This window comes from Chiloscyllium punctatum, chromosome 32 (genome assembly GCF_047496795.1).
Source record: "Chiloscyllium punctatum isolate Juve2018m chromosome 32, sChiPun1.3, whole genome shotgun sequence".
Lineage (NCBI taxonomy): Eukaryota > Metazoa > Chordata > Chondrichthyes > Orectolobiformes > Hemiscylliidae > Chiloscyllium > Chiloscyllium punctatum.
Window position 1 is genome coordinate 31,102,297 of NC_092770.1, and position 21,742 is coordinate 31,124,038.

Consider the following 21,742-nt stretch of genomic DNA (forward strand, 5'->3'; position numbering starts at 1 on the left):
CTCCGCCCATTCAGGTCGCTCCCCACCCACTTGGTCCCGCCCTCTGCCACAGAGCCCCACCCCCGCCCCAGGCCACGCCCATTCCCCCAGGCCCCGCCCCCTGGCCAACGCCCCCTCAGGCCACACCCCTCCGTCCTGGTCCCGACCGTTCCCCAGGCCCCGCCCCTGGCCTCCGCCCACTCAGGTCCCGCCCTTCAGCCCAGACCCCGCCCCTCCCTCCTCTTACCCCCCACCCCGGGCCTAACCGCTCCCCTGGGCCGTGCCTGTCGGAGCCGGGAGCCTGGATTGGCGGGCGGTGGGGCCGGGAGCCGGGTCCGGGCGATGGCGCGGCTGCTGCAGCCGCTGAGCGAGGCGCAGTTGAAGCGGTTGTCGGATCACCGGTACCGGGCGGCGGGCCGCTCCCTGCTCGAGCCGCCCCTGCAGCGGTACTGGGCCTGGCTCCTGGACAGAGTACCGCCCTGGGTGGCCCCGAACAGCATCACCCTCCTCGGGCTCGCCTGTAACATCCTGAGCTGCCTCGTGCTGATCTCCTACTGCCCCCGGGCAACCGAGCAGGTCAGAGCGGGGCTGGGGGGGGTGTCTGATCCTGGTCTAATCCCGGTCCCTGGGTCTGATCCCGGTCCCTGGGTCTGATCCTGGTCTAATCCCGGTCCCTGGGTCTGATCCCGGTCCCTGGGTCTGATCCTGGTCTAATCCCGGTCCCTGGGTCTGATCCCGGTCCCTGGGTCTGATCCTGGTCTGATCCCGGTCCCTGAGTCTGATCCCGGTCCCTAAGTCTGATCCCGGTCCCTGAGTCTGATCCTGGTCCCTGGGTCTGATCCTGGTCTAATCCCGGTCCCTGAGTCTGATCCCGGTCCCTGCGTCTGATCCCGGTCCCTGGGTCTGATCCTGGTCTAATCCCGGTCCCTGAGTCTGATCCCGGTCCCTGAGTCTGATTCCGGTCCCTGGGTCTGATCCCGGTCCCTGGGTCTGATCCCGGTCCCTGGGTCTGATTCTGGTCTAATCCCGGTCCCTGGGTCTGATCCCGGTCCCTGGGTCTGATCCTGGTCTAATCCCGGTCCCTGGGTCTGATCCCGGTTCCTGGGTCTGATTCTGGTCTAATCCCGGTCCCTGAGTCTGATCCCGGTCCCTGGGTCTGATCCTGGTCTAATCCCGGTCCCTGGGTCTAATCCCGGTCCCTGGGTCTGATCCCGGTCCCTGGGTCTGATTCTGGTCTAATCCCGGTCCCTGGGTCTGATCCTGGTCCCTGGGTCTGATCCCGGTCCCTGGGTCTGATCCTGGTCTAATCCCGGTCCCTGAGTCTGATCCCGGTCCCTGGGTCTGATCCTGGTCTAATCCCGGTCCCTGGGTCTGATCCCGGTCCCTGGGTCTGATCCTGGTCTAATCCCGGTCCCTGGGTCTGATCCCGGTTCCTGGGTCTGATTCTGGTCTAATCCCGGTCCCTGGGTCTGATCCCGGTCCCTGGGTCTGATTCTGGTCTAATCCCGGTCCCTGGGTCTGATCCTGGTCCCTGGGTCTGATCCCGGTCCCTGGGTCTGATCCTGGTCTAATCCCGGTCCCTGAGTCTGATCCCGGTCCCTGGGTCTGATCCCGGTTCCTGGGTCTGATTCTGGTCTAATCCCGGTCCCTGAGTCTGATCCCGGTCCCTGGGTCTGATCCTGGTCTAATCCCGGTCCCTGGGTCTGATCCCGGTCCCTGGGTCTGATCCTGGTCTAATCCCGGTCCCTGAGTCTGATCCCGGTCCCTGGGTCTGATCCTGGTCTAATCCCGGTCCCTGAGTCTGATCCCGGTCCCTGGGTCTGATCCTGGTCTAATCCCGGTCCCTGAGTCTGATCCCGGACCCTGGGTCTGATCCTGGTCTAATCCCGGTCCCTGGGTCTGATCCCAGTCCCTGGGTCTGATCTTGGTCTGATCCCGGTCCCTGGGTCTGATCCTGGTCTAATCCCGGTCCCTGGGTCTGATCCCGGTCCCTGGGTCTGATCCTGGTCTAATCCCGGTCCCTGAGTCTGATCCCGGTCCCTGGGTCTGATCCTGGTCTAATCCCGGTCCCTGGGTCTGATCCCGGTCCCTGGGTCTGATCTTGGTCTGATCCCGGTCCCTGGGTCTGATCCTGGTCTGATCCCGGTCCCTGGGTCTAATCCCGGTCCCTGGGTCTGATCCTGGTCTAATCCTGGTCCCTGAGTCTGATCCCGGTCCCTGGGTCTGATCCTGGTCCCTGATTTTGATCCCGGTCCCTGGGTCTGATCCTGGTCTAATCCCGGTCCCTGGGTCTGATCCCGGTCCCTGGGTCTGATCCTGGTCTAATCCCGGTCCCTGGGTCTGATCCTGGTCTAATCCCGGTTCCTGAGTCTGATCCCGGTCCCTGGGTCTAATCCCGGTCCCTGGGTCTGATCCTGGTCTAATCCTGGTCCCTGAGTCTGATCCCGGTCCCTGGGTCTGATCCCGGTTCCTGGGTCTAATCCTGGTCCCTGGGTCTGATCCTGGTCTAATCCCGGTCCCTGGGTCTGATCTTGGTCTAATCCTGGTCCCTGGGTCTGATCCTGGTCTGATCCCGGTCCCCGAGTCTGATCCCGGTCCCTGGGTCTAATCCTGGTCCCTGGGTCTGATCCTGGTCTAATCCCGGTCCCTGGGTCTGATCCTGGTGTAATCCTGGTCCCTGGGTCTGATCCTGGTGTAATCCTGGTCCCTGGGTCTGATCCTGGTCTTATCCCGGTCCCCGGGCCTGATCCCGGTCCCTGGCTCTGATCCCGGTCCCTGGGTCTGATCCCGGTCTCTGGGTCTGATCCCGATGTGATCCCAGTCTGACTGATGTATCTAATGATGTTTAATATCCAGTGGGATAAAGTGAGGACTGCACATGCTGGAGATCAGAGTTGAGAGTGTAATGCTGGAAAAGCACAGCAGGTCAGGCAGCATCTGAGGACCAGGAGAATCAACACATTCCTGATGAAGGGCTTATGCTCGAAACATTGAATTTCCTGCTCCTCGGATGCTGCCTGACCTGCTGTACTTTTGACTTTAATATCCAGTGTCCAAGATGCTCAATTGGCTGGGCTCTGAATTTATTTTAATCTCACTCATCCATTTGTTTTCAGTTGTTGAAGCCTGAGTCTCTTTATTTGGTGTGCTTTTTGAGCATTCAGTCCATTTCCTGTGAAATTTGTCTTGGTCGCTCTGTCCTGCCTGACATATCACTGAGCTGCCCTCCATCAGGAGCAATTGGAGTGGGTCAGAGACAGTGTAATGTTTGGACCTAGTTTGAAATTGGGGATTTGATTATGTTGATGTGAAGTGCTTTGGGATATCTTTGGGTGTTAAATGCTCCTTAAAAATGCATGTTGTTGTTTCTAGATTGACAGTGTTTTTCCCTTGGGTGGAGGCACAGTCAGAATTACCAGACAGGGAGGAGTGGGTTCTGTTTCTCGTGCAGTTTGTGTGAAAAATCTCTGTTTGTTAGCTAGTTGATATTTATGCAGATGGTGATTTGTCAAGTGCAGTCAATATTCTGAGAATGTCATTGACAGGAGCTTGTAATCCTGCCCCACCACTCCATGTTTGATGAAAGGATATAACCAGTGGGTCAGGGTAATTTTCTACAGGTAGTCTGGTGCAAGGGATACGTAGTTACCCCTGGGGAAGAAGCGCTTGGTTCAATTGCCACACCAGGGTTTGTCAGGCCATAGAAAGTACATTCATATATGGCCAACCAAGTTGTTGATCAATCATAGACAGCATTGCTACAGTCTGGAAGCAGGCCATTCAGCCCATCGAGTCCAGACCAAGCCTCCAAAGGGCATCCCACCCAGACCACCCCCTACCCTCCAATCTAACCCTGTATTTCCTATGGCTAATCCACCTAAACCACATATCCATGGACACGCTGGGCAATTTAGGATGGCCAATCCATCTAACCTCCGCATCTTTGGACTGTGGGAGGAAATCCATGCAGACACAGGGAGAATGTGTGCAAACTCCACCCAGTCAGTCGCCCAAGGGTGGAATCAAACCCGGATCCCTGGCGCTGTGTGGCAGCAATTCTCACCACTGAGCCACCGTGCCATCCCTCCTGGCAGTCAGAGCAGGAGAGTCTACTCATCAGCCATCCAGGCAACATCAAATACCCTGCAGTATTTTATCTATAAAGTTGGGTCAGTTCAAGTCCATGGCTGAACACTGTGAAACAAGAACAGGAGGAAACACATACAATGGACATGTTCACACAGATCTTGGTGACAGGCTTGGGGGTGGGGGGCTGACAGAGGAGTGACTATGCAGCAGTTTGGTCTTGGGTAGTGGCCCATTCTGTGGTAAGTTCGGTTGAAGCAAGATTTTGCATGGAAAAATGTAATACTTTTGTCTCTTAGGAGAACACTAAAGGACTAACAGAATGATTAAACATTTACGCAGATTATGTGCAATGGTGGGGTGTATTTATTATTCTTCTGTGATCACTCATGTGTCTTTCATTTGAGCAGGGATTGACTTTTCCAAATCTCTAATCCCACCTTTCTCTCTGAATTGGGTAGAAGGTTCAGAAACCAGATAGCTTCACGTGCTTTATGGTAATAATTGGCCAGTGATAGATAAGATTGAATGTTATCTACACTCTGCTAACTGGAAAAGGATTAAAAATATCTGCAGGTCAGGTTGTAAGGGAGCATTTTAGCTGTAATCAGCAGGTTACTGGACTGGGAATCACATCTTCACGTGATAGGAGGCCAAGCTGACTTTGTTCATTTACACTCTCTCAATCTAACTACATGCAATAGCAACTTTGCTTTAACATCATAAGAAATAGGAACAGGAGAAGGCCACTCGGCCCATTCAATAGGAACGTGGCTGATCTGACACTTCTCACATCCACTTTCCTGCTCTTTCCCTGTAACCCTTGATTTCCCGACTGAACAAGAATCTATCGATCTCGGCCTTAAATCTACACCTGGACTCTACCCCCACAGCTCTCTGTGGCAATGAGTTCCAAAAACTCCAAACTCCAGTCTTCAGTTGGTGTCCCTTAATTCTGAGACTGCGATGTGCTCCCACACAAGTGCATTCCTCTTGCTGTTTGATCTTTTTTATGAAATCAGCTGTGTATGAACTGGATTGCAGAATTTTAAAATCAGACCAGAAGCTGATTAACTCCAGGTGCACACCCCGATTCTAGAACTTTCTTTGTTACATGCCAGCTGTTCAGTAAAATCAACACCTATTTCCTGCAGTGGTTTTTCTGTCACACCTTATTCCTGTCCTGTCTGTCAGCAAACGTACCCCTTGTCAAAGTCTACCCAGTTCTCTCTCCCAGCTAACTCATATTCTGCTATCTTGTGCAGACCTGATTATAATTTCTACACCTAAAGTCTGGGAATCTCTTGCTAAATCTCTCCAACTCTCTCCACCATTCACACTCTCCTTAAAATTTGCTTCTTTGACCAAACATTTGGCCATTTTAAATAAAAAAGTTTGTAAATGGTGTATGTTGGATGGACCAGCAGCTCTTATCCATCCCTTGAGAAGGTGGGGATGAGCTGCCTTCTTGAACTGCTACAGTCCATGTGCTGTGGTTAGACCCACAATGTCCTTAGGGAGGGAATTCCAGGATTGTTGCCCAGTGAAGGAATGCTGATACATTTCTGCCCTGGTCTTACTAACCTACCCCATCCAGTTCAGTTTCTGGTCAATAAAAGTATCAGTAAGAGCTCAGCAAGGAGGAGGGCAAAGCAGGAAGATTGAGATGTCTCTTTTTTGAGATGTTAGTTAGATATCATGTTTTCTAGATCCTGGTCAGTCTGGTAGGAGCTGCACCCTATTAGAAGAGCAGCGAATGGTGCTGAACATTATGAAATCAGCCTCATTCCTGACTTCTTTATTCACTCATGGGATGTGGACATTAGTCAACTTTCAAGCCGACTGTGTTGTCGTCGAAGGTGGTGCTGAGCTGTCTTTTTGAACTGCTGCAGTCCATGTGGGGTTGATAGGCCCACAATGCCTTCACAGAGGGAGTTTCAGAATATTGACCCAGCAACACTAAAGGAGTGGCGATATATTTCCAAGTCAGGATGGTGAGTGGCTTGTGGGGGAGCTTGCAGGGGCTGGTGATCCCATGCCTTCCCTTGTCGTTCTAGATGGAAATGATCATGGGTTTGGAAGGTTCTGTCTGAGGATCTTTGGTGAATTTCTGCCTTGCATCTTGTAGACAGTATTTACTGCTGCTACTGAGCGTTGGTGGTAGAGGGAGTGGATGTTTGTGGGTGTGGAGCTAATCAAGTGGCTGCTTTGTCCTGGATGGTGTCAAGCTTCTTGAGTGTTGTCGGAGCTGCACCCATTTTAGGCGAGTGGGGAGTATTCCATCACACTCCTGACTTTTGCCTTGTAGATGATGGACAGACTTTGGGGAGGTGGAATGCTGGGTTGCTGTAAGATCCCTAGTCTCTGACCTGCTCTTGTTGTCACAGTACCTATATGACTAGTCCAGTTCAGTTTCTGATCAATGGTAACCCTGAGAAGATTGATGGAAGTGTCAGGAATGAAAACACCATTGAATGTCAAAGGATGATGGTTAAGTTCTTTCTCATTCAAAATTGACATGGCTGGCATGTATTTTATTTATCACCTGTCAGCCCAAATGTGGATATTGTCAGATAATGTTGCATTTGAATATGGACTGCTTCAGTACCGGAGGAGTCGCGAATGGTGATGAGCATTGTGCAATCATCCCCACTTCTGCCCTTATGATGGAGGGAAGGTCATTGATGAAGCAGCTGAAGGGGTTTGGGTCTAGGTCCATGCCCTGAGGGACTCTTGCAGGGATGTCCTGGAGCTGAGATGACTGACATCCAACAACCATCTTCCTATGTGCCAGATATGATCCAGCAACAAGTATTTCCCTGATTCCCAGTGATTCCAGTTTTGCTAGGACTCTTCGATGCCACACTTGGTCAAATGCAGCAACTATGTCAGGGACAGTCACTTTCACCTCACCTCTGGAATTCAGCTCTTTTGTTCAAATTGGCTGTAACCATGCCTTGGTTTCTCATCCTTTAACGTTCTTATCCTTTTCATTCATATCGCTGCATGAACCTGACACTGGATCAGGATCCTTACTTTGGGAATGTTCTGGGAGACGTCTGGAAGAATCCAGAGCGCTTGCTGTTTATATTTAACAGTTTGGATGAATCCAAAGACAGTATGGACTTTTCCTGACCATCAGAAATACAGCACCTTACTTCACGTGCACTGATCCTGAATACTGGTGTGAAGTATCTGACACTGTGTACTGTTTAATCCAACACAAACTGCTCCCAGGATGTTCAGTGCTAGTGACCAGCTGCCCTGCTCCATTCCATTCATTGGGCAGAAATTCTGGGATTTGTTGGGAGAGGCAAAAATTGATTAAGGATAGTCCGCACAGTTTTGTGCGAGGAAAATTATCTCTCTGAAACTTGATTGAGCTTTTTGAGGAAGTTACCAAAAAGATTGATGAGGGCAGAGCAATAGACATTGTTTATTTGGATTTTAGTAAAGCCTTTGACAAGGTTCCGCATGGCAGACTAATTAGTAAAGTTAGGCCACATGGGATTCAGAGTGAGTTTGTCAGTTGAATACGTAATTGGCTTAACAGCAGGAGATAGAGAGTGGTGGGTGGAGGGTTGCTTTTCAGACTGAAGGCCTGTGGCCAGCGGTGTTCCACAGGGATCGGTGCTAGGTCTTCTTTTGTTGGTCATTGATGTCAATGATTTGGATGTGAATATAGAAAGCATGGTTAGTATGTTTGCGGATGTCACCAGAATTCATGGCATAGTAGACAGTGAAGCAGGTTTTCAAAGATTACAAAGGGATCTTGATCAAATGGATCAATGGGCTAGAAAAATGGCAGATGGAGTTTTTAGATTAGATTAGATTAGATTCCCGACAGTGTGGAGACAGGCCTTTCGGCCCAACCAGTCCACACCGGCCCTCCGAAGAGTAACCCACCCAGTCCCACTTCCCTCTGGTTAATGCACCTAACACTAAGGGAAATTTAGCACAGCCAATTTATCTAACCTGCACATCTTTGGACTGTGGGAGGAAACTGGAGCACCCGGAGGAAACCCACGCAAACACTGGGAGAATGTGCAAACTCCACACAGTCAGTCGCCCGAGGCTGGAATTGAAATTCAATCTGGATAAATTGATCAGCATTGACTAGTTGGACCGAAGAGTCTGTTTCCGTGCTGTATTACTGTATTACTGTATGATCGTAACCCTGATTTTTAGTATTCCCCTTCTATCATCAGAGAGCTTGCTGAGCTTCCAATTCTGGCCTTTTGGACCACTCAAGCTTTCCCCATCTCAGCACTGCCTCCGTAACCCTGTCTCTACCTCCCTTTGCTGCTTAAAGCCTGCCTCTTTGACCACGTTTTTGTCATCAGCTATCTGCAATATTTCATTATGTGACCTGCTGTTTAATTTTGTTAAGTTACCCTGAGTGAAATACCTTGGAATGCTATACTACATTAAGAACAAAGAACCTTACAGCACAGGAACAGGCCCTTCATCCTTCCAGGCCTGTGTCGATCCAGATCCTCAATCTAAACCTGCTGCCTATTTTCTGAGGATCTGTATCCCCATGCCCATTCATGTATCTGTCTAGATATATCTTAAATGGCGCTAACATTCCCGCCTCTACCACCTTCGCTGGCAAAGAGTTCCATGCACCTAGCACCCTCTGCGTAAAGAACTTTCCACGCATATCTCCCCTAAACATTTCCCCTCGTGACCCCTAGTAATTGAGTCCTCCATTCTGAGAAAAAGTTTCTTGCTATCCACTCTGTCTAACTCTATCATGATTTTGAAGGCCTCAATCAGGTTCCCCCCTCAACTGCCTTCTTTCCAATGAAAATAATCCTAATCTACTCAACCTCTCTTCATAGCTAGTGCCCTCCATACATCCTCAGGAACTGCCACTGCACGCAGTATTCCAAATGTGGCTGAACCAAAGTCTTATACATGTTGCAATATGACCTGCCAACTCTTGTACCCCGTCTGATGAAGGAAAGCATGCCTTATGCATGCTTGACCACTCTACTGACCTGCATTGCTAATCTGAAAACTTGCTAATGAGGCAAACTACACCTTCGTCCAAATCATTTACGTCTATCACAAGATGTAAAGGTAATGAATATGATGTCAAGTCATAATATTATGACAAAGTAAATTACTAATTGTAAGGATCAAAAATAGAAATTGCTGGAAAAGCTCAGCAGGTCTGGCAGCATCTTTGGAGAGAAATCAGAGTTAATGTTTTGGGTCCAGTGATCCTTCCTCAGAACTGTAAGGAATTATAAGACATAGGTAGACTGTAATTTGCGTAAGCCATGAGTAGATTAATTTATAGGTGGCATAGAGTAAACACTGTATTTGAAACTGAGCTCTGAGAAAGACTTCACTTAGTGGTACCGATACATAGTTTTAAATGTTTAAACACAATGCCTTGGACGTAAAACTCCATTAGTAAATGAAACTTGCAAAGAAATATTAGCTATTTGCTTTATGTGCAATTCTTTTCAACGCTAATGGATTATGTGTGAACAAATACACATCAGTAAGCAAATTGAGGTCAATGTAGCAATTTGTAATCAGCTTAGATCAGCGATAAGACAATTGCTGTGTGAAACCGAAATCCTGTCTGCCTTGACAGGTGGGCACTGGGTTTTACCAGCTGATGCTGACCAGTCGGTAGCTGCTGATCAGTAAAGCTAAGCATGAACAAACAAATAATGAGGCTATGCAATTTCCCATTACTGTCAATATTTATCTCTCAAAAACATTACCATAAGCAGATTGTCTGGTCACTAATATATCATTGCTTTGTGATCTTACAAATTGACAAGCTGCCATTGCTACTTTACAAGAGTAACTACACAACAGAAGTGCTTCATACCATTTGGAGTTGTGAAAGGTGATGTATCAATGCATGTCTTGCTTGGAGGTGCAGGCTCTAGTATAGTGATTGTAATATTCCTCCATATGTGAACCTTTTATTGCAACCTGCATGCTTACGAATTTATTCAGTTTAAAGATAAGTATCCTATTTCAGATCACTGATCCATCAATCAGACGCTTAAGTTTGTTAATGGTACTCAAAGGGTTAATGGTATAACTGGTCAATCTCTTGAGATCATGACTAAATAACTAAGGAATGCGAGGCAGGCTTGGAGGGTGTGGAAATAATTGTACAAGGGCATACAGACATTATTGAAATTGGTCATCAAACTAATGAAGGAAGTGATACAGTATTGGAGCAGACCTTCATGCCTCTACTAGGTCTGAATGAATCAAGCAATTGGCCCCAAGTATCCACTCTTCCCCGTAGTCTTTCAGATTTTCTCACCAAAAAGTGTTTCATAAACTATCTTCTGAAAGTCACTTTAAAACCTGCTGCTGTCACTACCATCAACAGTGTGGTCTGATCATGTAACTCACTGCATTAAAACACAATATCACCTCTCTCTCTGGGTCTTTTGTCATTTGTCCAATATCTGACTCCCTCTAGTTACTGACCTCCTGCCACCGTAAACAGTTCCTCACAACTTACTCTTAGCAGTGCTCTTCAGATATTAATTGCTGTAGACTCCAACTTTCCCACATTTTGATGATAGATTTATATTTAGCTTCCACATCTCAGTACACTCCTTGCTGATAATATTCCTTCCATGTCCATCTGAAATTTCAAGATATTTTCAAAAATCTCTTTCAAGAGCTGTGGATGTTACTAACTAAGCTGGCTTTAATTATCCAGGGGGCAGTTAAGAGTCAGTCACATTGCTGTGGGGCTGGAGTCAGATGTAGGCCATACCAGGTAAGGATGGCAGATTTTTTTCCCTAAAAACAACAACAATTGATGACAGTTTTGTGTATTTTATTAAGACCAGCTTTCATTTCACTTCCAGACTGTTTTATTCATGGAAAAAGAAATGAGAGCACGAGGCAAAAGGGGATGGGAACAGGACAAGTAAAGAAATGAAAGATGGGTGGTGAGGAAGTGGGAGTGGCAGCTACAGAATTTTTGCTAACTGTTGTTTGGAACATGGGGCCCTCTAACTACATTCATGCCTCTCTCCATATCCCTTAACACCTTTGATTAACAAAATACCTTTCAGTCTCAACGTTTTGAAATTGACATCTGATCCAGCATCAATCACTTTTCTCAGAAGAAAGTTCCAAACTTTTACCCACCCTTTGTGTGTGGATGTGTTTCCTCGTTTCACTTCTGCAATATTAGGCCATCTCCCCAGTCCAACCTTCCTGAACCAGTAGAAATAGCTTCTGTTGTCTGTTGTCTGAGAAACTGGGAGTGGTGACTCAGAGAGGAAGTTTTGAACAATGTTGAGACTGAGAGGTTGTATACTGCTGAAGAGGAGGTGCTGTTCCTTGAGTTGAGCTTCATGAAAGGATGAGTTGTCCAACAGGAATTAAAAATAATACACGCTGGTTTCAAGAAGGAGAGTGCCAGACTAGCCCAGTTTAATACTGTAATATTGAAACAGATACACTGAGAACCTCCACAAGAGTCCTGAGCCAAGAGTAGACTGTCCAGGTCAGAGTATGGTTTGATTTGATGCATAATTCAGAATGCAGGGAGACCTTGCATTTGTTTTTTCCCCAAATATTCAGCAAGCTCTGTGAATAGGTCTTGCAGAACAGGCTGTTGTTTGCTGTTTTGAGCTTTTCATTACTTTGTTGAAAGCCACGTCCATACCCCTGTTAACTTCTATGGCTCAATGTTTCCAAATCTCTCCTGTTTCCTATTCTCAACCATCTGAACATATCCAAAACTTTACCTAATCCTAACATGCTCTGAGTCGGGGGTTCCGCAGGGATCGGTTGGCTCCACGTTTGTCATTTATGTAAATGATTTGAATGCGAATTTAGCAGTAATGGTGGATAAGTTTGCAGATGACACCAAAATTGGCGGTATAATGGACAGTGAAGAAGGTTGTCTAAGATTATAAAGGGATTGTGATCAATTGGGTCAATGGGCGAAGGAGAGGCCAATGGCGTTTAATTTGGATAAATGTAAGGTGTTGCATTTTGGTAAAACAAACAAAAAAACTTATATGATTAACAGATAGGGCCCTGGGTAGAGTTATAGAACAGAGAGACCTAGGGGTTCAGGTGTACATAATTCCTTGAAATTTGCATCACGGGTAGACCAGGGGGTTAAGAAGATGTTTAGCAAGCTTGCCATCATTGCTCAGGTTGAGGTTGTACAGGACTTTGGTGAGGCTTCTTCTGGAGAACTGTGTGCACTTCTGATCACCCTGCTACAGGAGGAATACTACTTATTTGAAGAGGGTTCAGAAAAGATATACCAGGATGTTGCTGGGAATGGAGAGTTTGAGTTGTAAAGACAGGCTGGAGCTTTTTTTCCTCTGCAGTATAGGAGGTTTATAAAAGCATAAAGGGCATTGATAACAGGTGATGTGGAGGTGCCAGTGTTGGACTGGGTTGGACAAAGTTAAAAATCACACAACACCAGGTTATAGTCCAACAGGTTTCAAATAAACTTTGACAAGGTGAATAGCAAGGATCTTTTCCCTAGAAAGGCGGGGGGGGGGGGGGGTGCAGTTCAACACTCGGGGGCATACTTTGAAGGTGAGCAAAAAGGACATGAGGGGCAACTCTTTTACAGAGTGGGTCTTTTATGGAATGAACTGCCAGAGGAAGTTGCCTGACCTCAGTCATTGGTAAGATTTTAGAGTCCATTATTATTGGTGGGATTGCAGCGTACTTGAAAGCGCATGGTCAAATAGGGCCGAGTCAGCACAGTTTTGTTGGGGGAGGGCATGCCTGACAAATCTGTTAGAATTCTTTTGAGGAGGTGATGAGCAATTAGACAAAGAGCGAGTATATTTTATCTGTGTAGATTTCCAGAAGACCTTTGTCAGGGTGCGGCACAGGGGGCTGCTAAATAAGGTATGAGCCCATGATGTTAGGGGGAAGGTATGAGCCCATGGTGTTAGGGGGAAGGTATGAGCCCACGGTGATAGGGGGAAGGTATGAGCCCATGATGTTAGGGGGAAGGTATGAGCCCATGGTGTTTGGGGGAAGGTATGAGCCCATGGTGTTTGGGGGAAGGTATGAGCCCACGGTGTTCGGGGGAAGGTATTGGCATAGATAGTTGATTGGCAGAAGGCAGAGTAGGGATAAAGGAATCTTTCTCAGGTTGGCACATGGTGACTAGTGGAGTTCCATACAGATCAATGTTGGGTCCACAACTATTCATAGTATACATTAACAGCCTGGCATTTCTGCTACGTTTGCAGATGACACAAAGATAGGTGGAGGGACAGGTATTGTTGAGGACATGGGGAGGCTGCGGAAGAACTTGGGACAGTGAGCAGATGGAATACAATGTGGGAGAGTGTGAGATTACACACTTTGGTAGGAAGAATAGAGACGTAGACTGTTTTCTAAATGGGGAAAGGTTTTGGAAATCTGAGGCACAAAGGGATTTGGGAAACCTAGTTCAGAATTCTCTTCAGGTCGACATGCAGGTTCAGTTGGCAGTTAGAAAGACAAATGCAGTGTTAGCATTTATTTCGAGAGGGCTAGAATACAAGAGCGGAAATGTACTGCTGAGGCTGTAGAAGCTCTGGTCAGACCGCATTTGAAATATTGTGAGCAGGTTTGGGCTCTGTTTCTAAGGAAAGATGTGTTGGCATTGGAAAGGGTTGAGAGGGGATATATAAGAATGATCCTGGGATGAAGGGCTTGTCATAGGAGGAGTCATTGAGGACTCTGGGTCTGTACTCGATGGAACTTTGAAAGATGAGGAGGGGATTGGATTGAAATTTACAGCAGCCTTGGTAGAGTGGACATGGAGAAGATGTTTCCATTGGTAGGAGAGACAAGGACCTGAGGACACCGCCTAAGAGTGAAGGGATGACCCTATGGAACTGAGATGAGGAGGAATTTCTTCAGCCAGAGGGTGGGGACTCTGTGGAACCCATTGTTGTAGAGGACAGTGGTGGCCAAGTCACTGAGTGTCTTTGAGACAAAGATAGATTTTTGATTAGTAAGGGGATCGAGGATTGTGTGGAGAAGGTGGGTGAATTGAGTTTGGAAACCTATTAGCCATGGTGGAGCAGACTTGATGGGCTGAATGGCCTAATGCTGCTCTGATGCCTTATGGTCTATTTCTATAGTCAGGAGATAATTCGATCTGATCAGTGCTATTCGCTGTATTTAAAAAGACAAGTCAGTTTGTGCTGGACCATTTAATCTATGACCTGGTCTCCTTTCTTTTGACAGGCACCAGCCTATGTCTATGTTCTGTGTGCTGTAGGATTATTTATTTACCAATCTTTGGATGCGATTGATGGGAAACAGGCTCGAAGGACCAACAGCAGTTCTCCCCTTGGGGAACTTTTTGACCATGGCTGTGATTCCTTTTCCACAGGTAGGAGAGATAGAGAGAAACCTGAGGTGGTACATATCAGCAGAAGTCATGTCGCAGGTTAACACATCCATCAAAATAGCAAACCGACAACTGGGGGAAAATTGATCCGCGGCTGGATTACACTGAGATTTGTGTGAAGCTTTGGTCAGATCACCATGGAGGACTGAGCAGAGTTCTGCTCTCGACACGGTACAGAAGATAAAGCTGCACTGATGAAAGTGCAATAAATTATTGTCTTGAAGCAAGAGCTGAGAATTCCTAATGATCAGGGAAGATTGAACAGAGTAGGGCTGATCAAAACCTTTAAAATTATGGTAGCATTTACTAAGGCAGACATTGAACACTTAACACTAACATTAGAGAGATGTTTATCTCTGTCTTGTGTTTTAACTCTGTTGCTCTTTTACTTTGTGTAGTTGTGGTTGGCTTGGGTACCTGCCTGGCCGTTCACCTGGGAACAGACCCCGACCTGATGTTTTTCTGCTGTTTCATCGGCATCTTCATGTTCTATTGTGCACACTGGCAAACCTACGTTTCAGGGTCTCTTCGATTTGGCAAGTAAGTCCTTTTGCTTTGTTCCATCCCCCCACTTCTTTCCCCCCCATGCAGAATCTGGTCCTTCGTTGTGTCTTGTCTCTGAAATTTGGGGAAGGCTGCATTTTAAGAATGTAGAACCGTGGCCAACCAAGCATAATGAGAGCTGAACGTGAGAATGCAGCGTTAGTCACTAATGACAGATCCACTCAGTGGAGAACAGAAGTGAAGTTCTGTGTTGGTCCCAGTCTCCCGATGGAAACACAACTTTTCTGGTTCAGTCCTGGAATGTGTCCTCTGCCAGTCCAAAAGGTTCACATTGCACGTGTGGAAAATGCACATCGACAATCATGGTGCACAGTCAATATGAACATTGATTGGAATGACATCACTGGCAAGGTGTTGCACATGCACATTTTGCACATTTGGCAGTGCTTTGGGCTGACATTGTTTACTGGTTCAGAAACATTGCCACTGTGCATGTGTTTTCCAAACCTTCTCCAATGTGACCCCATTTTGAGACTCGAAAATTGTCAGAACTTACCAAATGAGAACTGTGAAGGGATGGGAGGAGGGAGGTCTGTGAGAGTGAGGGGCAGTCCTGCGTAAGTTGGGAGATTGTCTTTTAGGATGGGGCACAGGTCAGATGGAGGTCCATGGTGGGTATTTCTGCTCTCAACATCAACACTTCAGCTCACAACACCATCCAGTGTCCCAACCCCTACCGTGGGAAAGCTCTTCATTGGTATTGTATGATTGTGTGCTTTCATGACCTCAGTTTTCAATATTATACAGTCCAAAAGTAGAAATATGAAATTGGGTTAATTTTGTAAGGAAAATTATTGCAGATTTTTGGGGAAGGAACAGGGAGTGGGACTAATTGGATAACTCTTTCAAAGTGGGGGGGTAGTCAATCTGTGGAATTGTATCCTGTAGAGGGCTGTCAAGGCTGGATCATTAACTATACCCAAGGCTGAGAAAGACAGATTTTGAAATAATAACAGAATCAAGGGTCATGGGGAAAAGTCAGCAAATTGGAGTTGAGGAGGATCAAATCAGCCATGATCTCATTGAATGGTAGAACAGACATGATGGGCTGAATGGCCTACTGTTCCTATGTCATATGCCTTGCTATGGTCAAAGAGGCATTGCAGATTTGTTTGGTTAACTCATTTTAAATGTGTTGATAAAGCCTACTTAAAAATAAGACAAATTGAGAATTTAGTGCATGTGTGTGAATGGAATTGCTCCTCTGCTTTCTAACTGTGAACTCCCTGCTGGGTACAAGATCAGTTACAAGGCAGACTGTATCAACCCAGAGCATGCCTGTTACTAAAGTGCAGCTTCCACTTCTAATATCAGAAAGAGCTAATTCTAACTGTTTGGAAGCCTCACATCCAACTCTCTGCCAACTCCACTCAGCTAAATCGTGAAGTAACAGTCAACTGGAACATAGCAACGAGAGAGTCGTGGGCAGCTCACTTGAGATTTCCCACTTCATGTGCATTAGGAAATGAGGCATCATTTGGTGACAGGAAGCTGGGAGTCCTGCCATTGAAAAGGATTGCGGCTGGCCTGTGACCTGACTCCATATTCCTGCCTTCCCTCCTTTTCCCTTAGTGCTGTTGCTTCATAAAAATCTAACAATCTCACAGATAAAATTAGTATCAGCTGCTAATTATTTGGTTCAGTGTCTGATTAACTGTACATTAACTCTTGGTAGTTTTAACCACTGATCTCTCTATATCCGATTAGAATTGATGTAACTGAAGTTCAAATCTGCATAATGCTCATCTTTTTCTTATCTGCCATTGGAGGAGCTACTTTTTGGGAATACCAGGTGAGTTGTAGTTTAGTTTAATGATCTATATACGTTGATGAGCAACAGGAATAACCTATAAAGAATTTTTATAAAGAAAGAACAAGCATTTATTTGTGTTGGTATTTGAAATCTGCGGTCCAGTGAATTTAATCTGAAGTGCAGTCATTGCCTTGATGCAGAGACATGTGGCAATCAATCTCTGCAAAGCAAGTTCCCACAAAGGCAACTTCATGCTACATTAGTCCCAAGTCCAGCCCTCCCTTTCATTAAATAAAATCCAGAGGAACTGTGAATGCTATAAATCAGAAACAAAACCAGAAATTGCTAGAAAAGCTTAGTAGGTCCTCCATCTCTCCTGCCCCTCGACCCATGACACTTTGAAGAGAGGGTACTGACGGGGTGGGGTGGGTGCAGTTCCTCTCAACATCTTCCAGTCTACCTCCACATCTTGTTCTGGTTTGCCTCTGCCCGGTGATTGTGATTATAACACCATCAGGGATAGTGACTAAAACTCAACTTTACCACACTTCCCTGGATTACATTCCCCACACATTCAAAACCATTTCAGATCTCTAAATCCCTGACCCCATTCTGAACCATCATTCTGACTCCTCCTGGTCTGCCCCCTGTCGCTGGGCAGTGGTACGTACAGCTTCAGCAATGGACCTTGGAGCAAACAGTGCCAGAGCAGGGCTGCTTCATGTAGATTACTTCCTGCCCTCGTGAGTCCAATCGCTCCCATCTCTGACCTACTGCAGAAAAGGTTTGGGTTACTCTGAGGCAGTCCACTTCTCATTTTACAAGCCCAAATGTACGATCAGTGCAACCTGTGTTACTTTGTGTTAGTACTTGGCCTGAAATAATTGTTGGAATTAATGATTTGGGGATAAATATACTATTGTTGTGGCTTGCTTGGTCTGTGGGTTAGTAATGTCATACATCAAAAATATGTTCAAAATGTGCGCATTAATAAGGTGTGTATCTAGACTTTGAAAACTTGCTGTAACTGTATCATGGATATGCAGTCACTGGTCTACTTTCAAATCCTCTCTGCACATTGATCAGAGAGAAAGTCACTGGGGGGAGCTCATGGGAAATCAGTCGTTTACCCACTGCCCAGGTTATCATAAAGAACAATATTCATCTTCAGGTATGTCAGTTCTGGGAATTAACCTTCTTCCCTTCACCAACAACATTAGCCAATCATTTGGCTCATTGCTGTTTTGTGGGATCTTGCTGTACATTAATATTGCTGCCACATCCCTGTGGCATGGTGGCTCAGCACTTAGCACTGCTGCCTCACAGTGCCAGGGTTCCGGGTTTGTTTCCACCTTCGGACGACTGACTGTGTGGAGTTTGCACATTCTCCCCGTGTCTGCGTGGGTTTCCTCCAGGTGCTCCAGTTTCCTCCCACAATCAAAAGATGTGCAGGTCAGGGTGAATTGGCCATGCTAAATTGCTCATAGTGTTAGGTGCATTAGTCAGAGGGAAATGAGTCTGGGTGGATTACTCTTCGGTGGGCTGGTGTGGACTGGTTGGGCTGAAGGGCCTGTTTTCACACTGTTGGGAATTTAAATCTAAATCCACCTCCTTGACCAAGCTTCTAATTGTATTTCTTGGTTTCTCTTCACTTGGCTCAGTGTCAAATTTTGTTCACATTTTATTGTTTTTAAGACATGAGATGAGTATAAGATGTAGTCAGCCAATCTTCAGAGTAACTCACTGTGCCTGAAGTGCTTAGAAGGTTTTCACATGTCAAAAGGAGCTATATAAATATAAAATTGTTCCCCCTTCCAACCTAATGTCTTGTTCCTCTTCCTCTATTGAATAGTTAATTAGCCTTGCACGTTTTACATTGTACTATGTTGTATATCTGTTACCTGCTTACCGGTGACCCGTAAGAATAATTTGTTTTCTGTCTCAAAGGAGTGTCTTGGAGTAGGGAAGACGTTGTATATTATTTTTAAAGATTATTCCACAGCTCTGTAAACTCCTGGGTGTGTGATGGAGAGTACATTATACCACAGCGAAGGTTGCCTTCCTGTCAATCATTGTTATTGTCTAAGCAGTTTTGCCTACCCAAGGGATGTTGGGTTTATTCCTGTATTCAGCCAGCTTGCATTGGTTCCTTTCTGTCAGGGGAAGTCTGTGTTACAAACTGTTAATTAACCTTAGTGGAACACAATGAGCTCTTTACAATGACATTTCATTCACATGCGGTACTGACGCAGATTTTGTGTTGCTTACTTTTTTTTATTATATTCTGCTGCTTCTGGACATCCCCTTTAAACCTTTGCGTGGGATGGCTAAAGAAAGGTAACAAATCTCTTTCTATTGTAATGATATTGATTGGACGAGATTCAGAATGTAAAGACAGTCACAATACTTCATTTATTGATACTGCAGACAGATATTGGCTCTGTTATAAGAAGTTTACCAATATTGCTGTTGATGTCACACACAGCTCCTGTTTATTTTTACCTCTGATACAGATTCCTGTACTAGGACTGAGAATGAAAATCCTGCCTGTGTTTGGAATAATTGGAGGAGCAATCTATTCCTGTACCAATTACTTTCGGGTCATCTTTACTGGTGGAACAGGAAAGAACGGTTCCACAATAGCGGTAATTAGACTACATGAATAATAAGAGTCTAGATTAGAGTGGTGCTGGAAAAGCACAGCAGGTCAGGCAGCATCCGAGGAGCAGGAAAATCGACGTTTCGGGCAAAAGCCCTTCAGCAGGAATGAAGGGCTTTTGCCCAAAATGTTGATTTTCCTGCTCCTTGGATGCTGCCTGACCTGCTGTGCTTTTCCAGCACCACTCTAATCTAGACTCTGGTTTCCAGCATCTGCAGTCCTCACTTTTGCCTACATGAATAATAACAAAAGTTCCAAAAGGCATTGCCAGTCTGTAGCTGTAGATGTTCACTGTTGTGTTCTTATGTTTTTTTCAGGGTACCAGTGTTCTGTCACCTGCCTTGCACATTGGGTTGGTCATCGTAATGGCTACAGTGATCTACAAAAAATCCACCACACGTCTGTTTGAGGACCATCCTTGTCTCTATATTTTAGCATTTGGATGTGTGGCTTCAAAAATTACAAACAAATTAGTGGTATGTTATTGCAAACACACCAAGTTGAAAGTATTGCCTCTTTTGATTGTTTAGTTTCAACACCAAAAAGCTATTAGAAATCCAACTCCCACAGACAAAACTGGCTAGGCCCAGCATTTATTGCCTGCCAGGGTTGCCCCTTGAGAAGGTAATGGCCAGCCAAAACAAAAACCAAAGGCAAGACAGAGACTAGGAATACTGCAGTGAGTAACTCACCTCCTGACTCCCCAAAGTCTGCCACCATCTACAAGGCACAAGTCAGGAATGTGATGGTATACTCCTCACTTGCCTGGATGGGGGCAGCTCCAACAACACTCAAGAAGCTTAAGGCCATCCAGGTCAAAGCAGCCCACTTGATTGGCAACACATCCTCAAACATCCTCTCCCTCTACCACCAATGCTCAGTAGCAGCAGTGTGTACTGTCTACAAGATGCACTGCAGAAATTCACCAAAGATCCTCAGACAACACCTTCCAAGGCAGCCAATATGTGGGAACAGCACTCTCTGCAAGTTCCCCTCCAAGCCACTCACCAAACTGACTTGGAAATATATTGCTGTTCCTTCACTGTCACTGGGTCAAAATCCTAGAATTCCCTCCCTAAGGGCATTGTGGGTCTACCTACAGCACATGGACTGCAGCGGTTCAAGAAGGCAGCTCACCCCCACATTCTCAAGGGGGAACTATGGATAGGCAATAAATACTAGCCCAGCCAGCAATACCTACATCCTGGGACGAATTTTAAAAAACCGTTTGTGACCTGTTGAAACATTTTTATTTTGCAAGTCTGTTGTACTAATGAGGTCTGTTCTGATGTGTTTTCATACAGGCTAATTCTGATTGGTAAACGAACCAGAGAGGGAGATGGGAATTTTTTTCTTTCTTTAAAAAAAGTGGTTGTTATGATCTAGAATAAGCTGTTGTGAGTGTAGTAGAGACAGATTCAGTCGTAACTTTCAAGAGAGGAATAGAATAAACACTCAAAGGGGCAATAATGTGCTCTAGGGAAGGAACAAGGAGGTGTGAGGCTAATTGGATAGGTTGTTCAGAGAGTTAGTACAATGTGCTGAATGGCCTGTGCTCTTCTTCTCAGAGACACTGGAGCAGCTGTTAACTCACAATTAATGGCTGCTGCCTCCCGAAGGATTGTCCAAATCATGCATTTGCTCCAGTGCCACTGGTTTGTTTTCTTCATTGTTTGTTTGTGCGGAACACTGCTCCTAATTTACAGCTAAGCCAGCTGCTGCAAACCCCCGTGTCAGGCAGCTGCAGCTTTTCAATTGTCATGGAACTTAATCCCCAGAGAAAGGGCGATGATCTTCACAATCATTTGATGCATTTGGAAAAGGAACCGGATCATTATATGTTGGGAACTTCAGAACAGGAGGAGACTTTTCAACCTCTCTAGGAGATCACAATTCATCTGTGCCATCTGAGTTAGATACCATTTTTGATAGACAAGAGAGTCCAGGGTTATAGTGGAACAGGCTTGAAAGACTAAATGGCCTACCCCAATTTCAAGTCCAGTGTCCCCCCCCCCCACTTCTCCATGTTTCTGTCACTCTTTATTTGTCTAATATCCCTAACAAAAGCCTATTGATCTCAAATTTTAAATTCACCATTGATCAACTGTCATTCCACATTTCTGTCACCTTACCGAGATAAGAGCTCCTTAATTATACCCCTGAAACCTCTTGATCTGATTTTCGGACCATTTTCCCACATCTTAGGGAGCCTGTAGAAATAATTTCTAAAATAATTGTGAGATGGGGGTTGAGGGATATGATGGTAACACTGCTTTGGTTTCTTTTGGAGACACTGGAGCAGCAGTAG

The 21,742-nt window shown here is 46.0% G+C and overlaps 1 protein-coding gene across 3 annotated transcripts in view; it reads left to right on the forward strand.

The window, feature by feature from the left end:
- The first annotated feature begins 210 nt into the window (after window positions 1–210).
- chpt1 (choline phosphotransferase 1) overlaps window positions 211–21,742 on the forward strand; it is a 39,682-nt gene continuing 18,150 nt past the window's right edge. Inside the window, exons 1-6 of one of the 3 annotated variants that reach the window (XM_072552012.1) lie at window positions 211–555; window positions 14,293–14,440; window positions 14,857–14,998; window positions 16,730–16,814; window positions 19,289–19,420; window positions 19,752–19,910. In XM_072552012.1, the coding sequence (XP_072408113.1) occupies window positions 322–555; window positions 14,293–14,440; window positions 14,857–14,998; window positions 16,730–16,814; window positions 19,289–19,420; window positions 19,752–19,910 (900 nt within the window). In that variant the 5' untranslated portion in view covers window positions 211–321. The remainder of the gene's footprint in view (window positions 556–14,292; window positions 14,441–14,856; window positions 14,999–16,729; window positions 16,815–19,288; window positions 19,421–19,751; window positions 19,911–21,742) is intronic. The other 2 variants (XM_072552010.1, XM_072552011.1) reach the window with 2 other exon arrangements.